At 34.3% G+C, this 12,821-nt stretch overlaps 1 protein-coding gene across 1 annotated transcript; it reads right to left on the reverse strand.

Annotated features, from left to right (window-relative positions):
* Nucleotides 1-4,422: 4,422 nt before the first annotated feature.
* On the reverse strand, nt 4,423-5,252 carry LOC146724002 (uncharacterized). The gene has a single exon (XM_085480658.1). The coding sequence runs from the start codon at nt 5,191-5,193 to the stop codon at nt 4,429-4,431; it is 765 nt and encodes a 254-aa protein (XP_085336784.1). The 5' UTR covers nt 5,194-5,252; the 3' UTR covers nt 4,423-4,428.
* Between the last annotated feature and the right edge of the window lie 7,569 nt (nt 5,253-12,821).

A 12,821-nucleotide genomic window follows, 5' to 3' on the forward strand; every position in this document is an offset into this window, starting at 1 on the left:
TTCAGATATGTTTTAAGATTCTGTAAGATTTTGGAGATATAGTTTTTGACGCGGACTTAACAACTTTTTTTACCTTTTTTAAAATGAAATTTTTTATACATATACAAAACATTTATGAGTTCATTATAAAAAAATCCGAAGAAAACCAAAAAAAGCTTGTTACATAAGATTCACTCTAAAACGATTTTTAATAATTATAAAGTGATAAAGTCAAATTGTATTTGCATTATGATAAGTAATGAACAAACTATCAATACGTTACCTTAAAGAATTGATAATCCTAACTCTTTGATTACTGTGGAATGTGAATGTCCAAAGCTCTTAGGTTATATTTCAGTCAATTAACAATCAAAGAGAATGATAAATTATTAAATTAAGGCCATGTGTAACGAGCAATACGATATTATTTTATTATTGAGAAGAAAATTCTTAATTTGAAATAATAATTATACAAACGTTTCGAGCTCTACTTGCTCCTCTTCAGTGCGCAAAAAAATAGTGATAATAAATAACGATAATAAATAAATACATAAAATTCTAATAAAAAATCCGCAATACATAGTCAATATAAGTTATATAGTTGAGTCATAGTTAAAACGCAAAATATATTTACAATGAATTGAGACCATTAAAATAGTTCAACAAAGTAAGAACCCAATTAGAAGCAGAATGATTCGTCCGGTTATTCATAAAATATATTAGAATTATTAATAAAAACTTGGAGTGACACTTATACATTACTCCAAATGAACCACTTATCGTTATTTGACGAAAGTCCCTCGATCTGGCAATGATTATGTTCATCCTCTCCAAATTATTTGATATTTGTTAACTGAATTTAAAGAATTTATTCAATTGTAAAATAGGATTCCACTAATGTGTATGTGAAAAAAAGATTAAAAATTATAAATTAAACTAACTACTAAAATATTGAACCTTTATGCTTACAAATTGTTCCGAATAACTTGAGATGACGATGCTTCTAATTGTTGTTGGCCTTATTGTTAGTACTTGACTGTTGTCTAGTCTGTAATATTAAATGAATAGGGTAACCATGAAGAGTTTTAAACAATGGTCAGTTTAACAACAATAGAAAAAAAGAAATTGCAGAAGATAATAGCAAGAAAAAATTTTTCGTCATTCCATACATTAATAACATTTCTGAGACAATAGCATCGACAATAAAAAAATCAGATTTCAGAGTAGGATACCGTTGTCTAAATAATCTTAACAAATTAATTAAAGTCCACAAGGACAAAAACGTGCATAACAATAATAATAATGTTGTCTACAAAATTAATTGTAAGGATTGTGAAGCTTCGTATGTTGGGCAAACCAAAAGAAAATTACGCACTAGACTAAAAGAGCATATGCATAATATTAAATTTGATTCCTCCAAGCATTCTGTGGTCTCTGAACATATTATGGATAAAAAACATGCTTTTGATTGGGATAACGTTAAAATACTTGATATTGAATCTAATTATTATAAAAGACTTATCTCGGAAATGATACACATCAAGGAACAAAGGCATGGTATAAATAATAACACAGACACCGAATTGCTTAACAAAGCGTATTTCGACATTCTAGAAGAAATATCGAATTTTTAGACTTATGTAAATGTTTATTTTGTGAGATCTGACACCTATTTATTCGACTTTTTAAAAGACTAGACAACAGTCAAGTACTAACAATAAGGCCAACAACAATTAGAAGCATCGTCATCTCAAGTTATTCGGAACAATTTGTAAGCATAAAGGTTCAATATTTTAGTAGTTAGTTTAATTTATAATTTTTAATCTTTTTTTCACATACACATTAGTGGAATCCTATTTTACAATTGAATAAATTCTTTAAATTCAGTTAACAAATATCAAATAATTTGGAGAGGATGAACATAATCATTGCCAGATCGAGGGACTTTCGTCAAATAACGATAAGTGGTTCATTTGGAGTAATGTATAAGTGTCACTCCAAGTTTTTATTAATAATTCTAATATATTTTATGAATAACCGGACGAATCATTCTGCTTCTAATTGGGTTCTTACTTTGTTGAACTATTTTAATGGTCTCAATTCATTGTAAATATATTTTGCGTTTTAACTATGACTCAACTATATAACTTATATTGACTATGTATTGCGGATTTTTTATTAGAATTTTATGTATTTATTTATTATCGTTATTTATTATCACTATTTTTTTGCGCACTGAAGAGGAGCAAGTAGAGCTCGAAACGTTTGTATAATTATTATTTCAAATTAAGAATTTTCTTCTCAATAATAAAATAATATCGTATTGCTCGTTACACATGGCCTTAATTTAATAATTTATCATTGTTTTTATTGTCATACGAGCTTGTGCATTGGTATGTGATGTTTTGATTAGGTATTAATTTTGCATTAACAATCAAAGAGCTTTATCACAATAAGCGTAGACCTATAATATTTAATTACACGCTATGGTTAATAAGTCCAATATCAGAACACGATAAAATGTTTTATTTCTTTTATTAAATTTAATTAATTTATTATTAAGAAATAGAATTGTAATATTTTCAAGTATTCTACAAAGTCAATGATATTTTACAAAAATAATAAAATTTTAATAACTTAAATTGTATATATTTGTTGCACGTAACGTTTTCACCAACAGATTTAGAATATAATCATGTTAAATCATTATATTCCTTATTAATTTGATTGCATAGAAAATATTTAATTATCACGCACATGATTTTATATAATAAACAATTATCTCATCAATATGAATATGTGCAGATATAATATAATAAATATAAATATGTGAATATATTATTCTGTTTGCAATTTTTAATTATTAAATTATATTATTTCCAAATTATATGCATAATAGATATGCAACAAAACTATTATTATTAACAATATATATTTGCAATCCAGATATTATATGAAACTATTCACACACAAGAAAAATAATATTTTGAAAAGTAATTGCTGGTGTACGATTACATTTTTGTTTAATTGGCAAACAAATATTTAATAAAATTTATTAATTTAAAAAAAGGAAAAAGAAAAATAAATCTTTTCAATATAAAAAAAAATATAAATATATAAATAAATATATAATAACAAAATATATACATTCTAAGCATTTAAATAATAATACAATTTTAAAACAAGACCATTTATATAAATATTTATATACAACGTATTCTAATTATGTTATTCAATATTTTTCAATATTTCTCTCTAATAATTTATTTATAATAAATAAACACAATTTGAATGTAATACGTGATTGCCATTTTCCAAATTATGTAAGCGATTATCTAATCGTGTACATAAATATTTATTTTACTATTATTTTGTAAATATACCTAAAACGATAACTTTGGAATGTTTTAAATATATATCAATTGAGATATTTCATTTGAAATATTTTTAATATATACTATGATGAAATATTTCAATTGTAACATTTATGAATTATATCAAAAACAAATATGTAAAATGTATCATTTGAAATCTAAATGAAACAATTTGAAACATTGCATGTATATTTCATGTTTAGTGGGAGTAGTATAGTGGGCACTATGGCCCGTCATAACAAACCCCCACCACCGACCCGTCTGGCGCCGAGTCTTATCTTATCTTTCCCCCACCACCGGCGTCTGGTTTTTCCGAGTGTGGGTGTAGGGGAGAGGGTGTTGGGGAAAAAAAAATGGCGACTGGCCCCGAAAGGTGGGGATGAGAATTTTTTATTTTTTTATTTTTTCTGATTTCCTCTGGATTTGAACCTGGGGCCTTCGTGTTTCCGAGCTGGGTCCTAGTATGTTGAGCTAAACGAGATCTTACTAGTCTAAGGATTAGATGAGGTATTTAAGCTAAAGTTGCGTAGGGTACGGTATGGGGGTACGGGTATACGTATGGCAAGGATAGCTCGTCGAATCAAATGGTCGATATTGGACGGGGTGGGGTAAAAACAGCTAGGGTATACGTATGGCAAGGATAGCTCGTCGAATCAAATGGTCGATATTAGACGGGGTGGGGTAAAAACATTTTGACCAAGAAAAGCGTCATGCGGTCGACCGGGGATCGGTGGCAGGTAGTAACTGACAATGCCGTAGGGTAATAAAAAAAGAACACGCAAATATTTGTACTGGCGAGCATTTCGACTCGTGTCACGATAAAAAAATAATGCATCATCGTAGATTAGAAAGAATGCTTATTGTTGAAAAGATGTCGGATAAAATTTTATTTTAAAATAACTCGCTGCTTAATGAAGGTAAACAGAAACATGGTTGTTGAGGAAATTTCTGGAAAGAGGAAGTGAAAGAAAATTGAACAATGGTTTTAAAAGTACAAATATGATTTATATTTAAAATATTTTTACAGAACAAAATTATTCACAAACATTTCAAGAAAATATTCGTCGAATAATTATTAAAATTTACGTTTTGATATAATTGTATGTACAATTTGTTCGAAATAAAGTGAAATTATTTCTAAAAATGTTATCTCAAAGTATACATCGAGAAATGTTAAATCTTTCAGTTGGGTACGTACATTACGTTCTATTTCCTTACTGTTACCTCTGATCGTGAGTTTCACGATACTGTTATTAATGCTACCGTTGACAGGAAGATTTAACTGTATTTCGTTAATTAAATATCGAGCACATTCGTTGACATTAGTTGAAATAAAATTTAGACGATTTAAATTAGCGTTCACACAATCAACTATATTTTCTACACCTTGAAAAGTCGTTCTCTGCATGACTATCGCAATAATGTAAGTTTTACGTTTCTTCGCCTTCGGTCCGTTTTCGTTCGTATCCTCCACAGTCTCGGAAGAAAGATCTTCTTGCTCGTTTTCACGATATGTTATTAGTATGGCTCTAGCACCATATGCGGTAGTGAAATTTACAATTATCTTGTTAAAGATGATCGAGCTCAAATTAATTTTATCACCGTTTAAGTAGCTCGACATCGTTTTCATGTTTTCTTGAAATTTTTGCCACGATTCCATGTCGAAGCAAATCCCTACAGCTCCGTGAGATGTTAATTTAACAACAGGCAGAAAATCCAGTTCGACGTTGTCTTCCGTCATAAGACCCACTTGAATTTTCTTCGTGTAGGATGAATTCAATCCGTATGTTGTTGACAGCAACATACGTGGTTGTTGCTCGATTTTCTTAAGATTGTTCATGGTAGTTGCTACCGCGTAGAAAATCAAAAGATATAATAATCAAAGACACGCAAAAATCGAAAAATCGAGAACTTTTTACTAACAAACTTTTTTACTAACGAACTTGAAAGTCCGGACGATGAAAGACAAGTGAGCGAAGATTTTCCAGAAAATTTATAAAAAGGAAGATAAAATAGAAAAGTGGTAGGGAGAAAATGTATGCGTAGATAAATAAAAATTATGAGGAAGGGATTTTTTAAACAATATAAATAATATAATTTTTAATGTGGAAGGGGAATTTTTTAAACAATAAAGCGATAGGGAGAAAATGCATGCGTAGTATAATGAAAATTATGTGGGAGGGGAATTTTTTAAACAATATAAACGATATAATTATTAATGTGGAAGGGGAATTTTTTAAGCAATATAAATAATATAATTTTAAATCTGACTTCAGAGAAAATATAAAATTCCTATCGCTATCGAGAAAAGATGCCTGAAAATTCCTCATCTTGATTTCTATAAACTTTTTGTAACTAAGTAAATAACGTCCTAGATTAAATATTTTTTGTATCTAAGTAAATATTACCATATATATATATATATATATATAGATATATAGATATATATATAAAACATGGGTAAAAATACACGGTTATGAGAAAAAAAGATAAAAAAAAGATAAAAAAAGATAAAATAAAATCGAGAAAAGATACCTGAAAATTCCTCATCTTGATTTCTATAAACTTTTCGTAATTAAGTAAATATCGCCATAGATTAAATATTTTCTGTATCTAACAAGTTGTAAGTAAAGATTACAATATATATATATATATATATATATATATATATATATATAAAACATGGGTAAGAATACACGTCTATGAGAAAAAAGATAAAAAAGATAAAATAAATCGAAAAAGTTACCTGAAAATCCCCCATTTTGATTTCCATAAACGTATAAATACGGCTCTCGGAGTTAAGTTAGCTAGCTACATTTTTGAATTTCGTCTCTCGCTTACTCACGTATTCGACGCAAGTGTACTATTAAATTTCAAATAATGAGTTTGAAAAAAGTAATTGAAATTTGTCTATCACTAGCGCAGAGTTTATGCGGAAAAAATTTTTCCAAGTATATATATGAATTAACATGTGCGAGTGAAGACAAATGCTTCAATATTTTTGGAAAATTCGCGGGGGAATGTCCCAACGCTGTGCTAGCGGTATTATTCCGACTAGGACATTTTAGTGTTTTTCGCGAATTAGTGATTATCGCGGGTGAGGTGATCGAGTCGCGATACTATTTTGGTGGTGAGAAAGAAAACGACGCAGCAGGTCACATAGAATATCTCCTCCTACATTTTCATCGAGTTCTCCGGGGAGAAGATAATAATGGTAAGTTTTTATTTTTTTTTAAACTTAATTATAAATAAAAATTAATTAAAACTACCCCAATTATTTATTTAAATCGCTAAAACTTTAGCTTTCGTACGCCCTGTCGCACGCGTTACAGGAAACCGGTTGCGGGTACTAGAGAATCGCCCCGTATCACTTAGATTAAGGTTAAATAGAAGACGACGAGCAGATTCTTCGCCGGACCTTCGCGTAAGTTTTTAACATCATAAATTATATCGCGCTGCTAGAAAACATTATATTAAACAGGAAATTTTTTAATAAAAATAATATACGTTCCAGGCCGTGCACGCATCGTGTTAACGCCGGAGCTGGAACACCCGGTTATTGATTTAGCCGAAAGTGATAACGACGTGGAAGAGGTGCGGGTTCGCGAAGTAAGTCCGTTCGATGAGGCGGCCATATTTACTCCGCTTGAAAGTAAGTAAGAAAAATACTACAGTGCTATATATCAACACAAAAGATTTTTTAATTATGTGAAATACTAATAATATATGACCGATGAATATTAGATGACGCGGCGAATGAAAACGTGGTCGTAGAGGAGCGAGAACTGGGGGAGGAAATCGACGAGGAAATAAACACGATTTCGGAAGATGTAGAGGAGCTGGAGGAGGAAGTGGAGGAGGAGGAGGAGGAGGAGGAAGATGAAGAGTTGGAAGAAGAAGAAATAGAGCAAACGGAAGATGAAGAAGAAGAGCCGGAAGATCGAGAAGAACAAACGGGAGATGAAGAAGAAGTGGAAGATGAAAATAACAACGCCACGTTTTCTGTAGAAGAAGAAGAAGAAGAAGAAGAAAATAGCGGGGGGATGGGCGAGGAAGGTAATAATTTCATATTTTATACTTAATCTTCTCCTACGTTTAAATTTTTTGTTTATTTTAATTAAAATAAAATTTTATTAGGAATTTCTTTCTCTCCTAACATCGCGCCCGAAATTTCATATTCACCGGAGTATTAACCCTCGCAGCGTGATACAAATACCCCGGTAAAAGAATATTAAAACGTAAGTGAACTTAACATAATTATTATTAATAACAACATTTTCACATTATTAATAAAAATTCAAACGTAAGAGAGTAATATTTTATTAAATATTTTATTTTGTTAATATAATTTTTATTTCTCACAGTACAGAGTGGTGGGGGAAGGAACGTCAGAATACAACAAGAAGATTCCCAAACCCGCTCCGCTGAGGAAACTTCCGACGAAGAGCGACATTTAGAGGCTGCTGGTGGACAAGAGGAAGAAGAAGAAGAAGCGGAGGAAGAAATAGCGAATCAAGAGCCTGATGGTAATTTTAGATATTTAATAATGTTGTCGGAAAACGTGCGTCGCTTTAGAACTTTTGGTGTAGAAGGACGAGAAATTAGTTTCCGTATTCGTCCGATACCCGAAGGAGCAAACGTGTATGAGTGGTTAGAAAATGCGTTTCGCGAACTTCACGAGTACGCGTTGCATTCGTGCGAATTGAGGGATTACGTCGGCATATCTTTCGATTCCGCAAGTTTAACCCGCGGCCCCGCAAGTATATCGTTCCGACCTTTGCGAGATTTGACTTACGAAAATATTTGGGAACTCGTAAGCTCGTTAGCGCAAAGCTGCGGAGGACACGATATAGCGCAAGAATTTAACATTCGGATTTTTAAAGTCACCCCTCCCATTGGTCGCGGCCGTAACAGGTTTACGCACGATGTTATTGCTAAACGTTCGATTTTAACAATTTCCAATTCCGATAATTTATGTCTTCCTCGCGCGCTTGTATCGGCTCTAATTTTTAACGAGCGTGGAAATTTACGCACGGGAGAGTTACACGCGAAATGGAATGCGGTGAGAAGACAAAACTCGGTGTTACAGCGCGAGTTTGCGTTGCAACTTACGAGGAATGCCGGTGTCACGATTCCGGAGGAAGGGTGTGGAATTGATGAAATCGAGCGTTTTCAGCAATATCTCGCGAGCGAAAATGTCGCGATAATAATATATAACGACGATACTTTTGGTCGAAGGGGTAATCCGCTATTCGATGGAAACGCATTTCTAACCACTTTGCAGCGGGAAATAAAAACTCGTTTAAATCTATTATACAGTTTAAATAATAAACATTTCGATGTAATTTTAAATTTAAATGCAGCAGCAAGCGGGCGGGGATATTGTATCCCGTGTAATTTAAGTTACCGCTCCGATGTGAGAGAGCATCGATGCTCTAATAAATGTCCGCGATGTAACGGAGAGCCGCCGTGCGAGCAATCATTCGCGGATCGTACTAGGTGCGATAATTGTAGACGTGAATTTTTCAATCATGCCTGCTTGGAGCGTCATCGCACGGTAAAATCATACGATGGTAAATCACGTCGGAGTGTTTGTGAAACTATACGTTTTTGCGAAGATTGCGGACGTTTGATTCAAAGAAATAATCAACACGAATGCGACACGGCTTATTGCGCTACGTGTCGTTCTCTTCAACCTTTGAATCATCTTTGTTACATGCTTCCCCTTCGTCGGCATGGCGATAATCGTCCCGATCCGAGCACTTCCGAACACGCGGATGGAAATAGCGAACAACAACAGCGGAGAAACGACGACGACGACGACGATGACGCCGAAGGTTCGATTAATCAGACTCGCGAACGCGTAGAAAGCCGGGTCGCATTCGTGTTTTATGACTTTGAGACGAGACAAGACAAAACGCTCCAAGGTAGCACAAATGTAAAAATTCACGTACCTACGCTCTGCGTCGCTCAACAAATTTGCGAGGAATGTGCAGAAATAGATGAAATGTCGGTGCGATGTCGCTGGTGTGGTATTCGCGAATTTATATTTTGTCGCAACCCTGTGCAGGAATTTGTAGATTTCGTAACGCGGCCGACAAAATATTTTAAACAAATAATTTGCATCGCGCATAACGCGAAATCATTCGACGCGCAATTTATTTTGAAATATATCGTGGAAAACCATGTCTTAGAGCCTCGAGTCATTTTAAACGGTACGAAAATAGTTGTATTAACGCTAGGTCATACGAAATTTATCGATAGTATCAATTACATGCCGATGCGTTTATCCGAATTACCTAAAGCTTTTGGACTGACAGAAGGTACGAATAAAGGCATTTTTCCACATTTATTCAATACTATCGATAATCAGTCTTATGTCGGAGCGTTACCCGGTGTTCAATATTATTCACCCGATTCTATGCAGATGAAAGAACGCGAAAAATTTCTCGCGTGGCACTCCGAGATGACGCGCGCGAACTATGTGTTTGATTTTCAACGTGAAATATTGCTTTATTGTCGTAACGATGTAGATATCCTTAGACGAGCGTGTATGGCTTTTAGAAAAATATTCTTAGAGCGTGGAAACGTGTGTCCATTCGAGGAATGCACAACCATCGCCTCAACGTGTATGCGAGTATTTAGAAAAAACTTTTTACGCGAAAGAGAGATCGGTATCATTCCAATGGGGGAATACAGACATGCGAATATTCACTCGCGTAAAGCCCTGCAATGGTTGATATGGAAAGAGCGGGAGCTCGCTCATCATATTATCCATGGCGGTCGCGCTCGAGAATATCGATTACGCGATGGTACGCTAGTCGATGGATACTACGAGTCGGTAGAAAATAACGTAACGCAATATTACGTATTACAGTTTCACGGTTGTTTTTGGCATGGTTGTCCAAGATGTTTTCGGGTAAATCGCGATAGACTGCTTTCGACAGATCGTACAGATACATGTGATTCACGCTACGAACACACCGTTGCAACGACATTTCGTCTTCGTAAGCGCGGATATAGGGTGATTGAGAAATGGGAATGCGACTTTGATCGAGAGATGAATGAAAATGTCGAGATGCGCGAATATCTACATCGACATCAAATGATAGACGTCAAACCGCTCGATCCCCGAGACTCATTTTACGGCGGACGCACAGGAAATATCGTAACGCGATACGAGATCACGGGTACAGAAAAGATACGTTACGTGGATGTATGTTCTCTGTATCCGTTTGTGTTGAAGACCGGTGATTTTCCGATTGGTCACCCGACAATATACGTAGGTGAGGAATGCGAGGAATTAATCGGATTATCACCGGGATATAATTTCGATTCAGTCGAGGGGGTCGTGCGATGTAAAGTACTTCCTCCCCGCGATCTCTTTCATCCTGTATTACCCTATCGCGTGCAGGGTAAATTATTATTTGCGTTATGTCGTAGTTGCTGCGAAACATTTTCTCAGATTGCGTTTACTCACGAAGCTCACGAACGCGAATTCGAAGGTACATGGATATCGTGCGAATTACGAAAAGCAATCGAGAAAGGATATTTCGTGACAGGGGTTAGTGAGATTTGGCAATATAACATCACTCGTTACGAAACCGGTACGCGACAAGGGGGTCTATTTACCGAATACATCAATACATTTCTACAATTAAAGCAAGAAGCTAGCGGATGGCCGAGCAACTGTGTCGATAACGTTGCTAAAGAGCGTTACATCCGTGAGTATGAGGAAGTAGAAGGAATCGTTCTTGAAAAAGATAACATTGCACACAATTCCGGTTTACGCTCGGTGGCTAAATTATGCTTGAATTCTTTTTGGGGTAAATTTGGTCAACGTGCAAACTTACCAAATACCGTGATTGTCAAAACACAAGAACGATTAATGAGTTTGCTCACTAGCCCTCAACATGAAATAACCGATATATTGCCTGTAAACGATGAGGTGATATATGTTTCGTTTCGACTACGAGAAGAGGCGATCGTACCTTCGCCTCTTACTAATGTTATAATAGCGGCTTACACGACGGCTCAAGCGCGATTAAAATTGTATGATTATTTAGAAAAATTAGACAAGCGCGTTTTATATTACGACACGGATTCCTGTATTTATGTAAGTCGCGGAGATCCGCAGGAATACGAACCACATACGGGTAATTTTTTAGGCGACATGACGGATGAACTCGCTAGCTACGGACAAGGTAGTTACATCGACTCGTTCGTATCCGGTGGTCCGAAATTTTACGCATATGTGGTCCGTACACCCGAAGGACTCACACGCGAAGTTTGCAAAGTAAAGGGTATAACCTTGAATTTTGAAAACTCGCGTTTAGTTAATTTTAATACTACTAAAGATTTATTGTTGCGTAAAGAAAGAGAAGAAGAAGAAGGAGAAGAGGAACGGGAAGAAAAAGCGCTCGGAGAACAGGTTGAAGAGGCGATCCTGGGACATCGATAAATCTTCGTTTTAAAGCCATTCGGCGAACCGCATTTCACCGATATAATAACGCGTGACGAAACAAAAATATGCAAGCCTGTGTTATTAAAACGAAGATTTATCAAAAATCGATATTCTCTTCCTTACGGTTATTTACCGAAACAATGACATTGCTCTCCTCTTCACACTCTTCTATCTTTGCGGAGATACGCGTGCGTTTTCCGCCACTTGCATAGAAATGCAAATATTATATAAAAGTGTAAATATTGTAAAAGTAAAATGTAATTCATCAAATATTATAAAATATTATACTTTATACTATATTTTATAAATCGGAGTTTTAAATTACCCGTAGTTTTAATTTTATTTTTATATTAGAAAGGATAAGGAATAGTTTAACTAAAGTTAGAAGATGTAGATATTAGTAATAAGAAAAAAATACTTTGTAAATATAAATACAAAAATTTATATTTTTAATAAAAAATATTGTTCAGTAATAAAATTTATATATTTTAATAAAAAATATTGTTTCCCCATCCTAGTTTTAATAATAATAATTAACCTTTTAAGCGAAATCATTTTTATTTAGTGAAATATTAAATTTTTAACAAAATTTTTAATATAATTTTTTTTTGTCTGAAAAACTTTAACATAAAAATATTTAATTTTTAAAAAATTCTTGTTACGTACAATTTTTATATATTCAAATATATTCATGCCGAACTCACATACGTCCGCTATCGCAAGACATACACACCAACGAGAACATTTGATTAAAAGCTGATTGTGGGCAGCGCAACGTAGCGCTCGTCAGCTGATCGGTAGCGGTGCGCTAACCAGGCGCTCATCAGCTGATCGGTAGTTGCGAGCTAACCAGGCGCTCATCAGCTGATCGGCGCTCGTCAGCTGATCGGCGCTATTCGCTAGCACGAGCATGCGACCGCCGCGGGTTGGCCCCCGGTGCGCGAATAAGCTTTTTCCGTCGTAACTCATTTCATACTATGAGTAATATTAAAATTTAAATACAC

This window comes from Nylanderia fulva, unplaced genomic scaffold (assembly GCF_048542155.1).
Source record: "Nylanderia fulva isolate GAGA-0341 unplaced genomic scaffold, ASM4854215v1 Scaffold155, whole genome shotgun sequence".
Taxonomy (NCBI): Eukaryota; Metazoa; Arthropoda; class Insecta; order Hymenoptera; family Formicidae; genus Nylanderia; species Nylanderia fulva.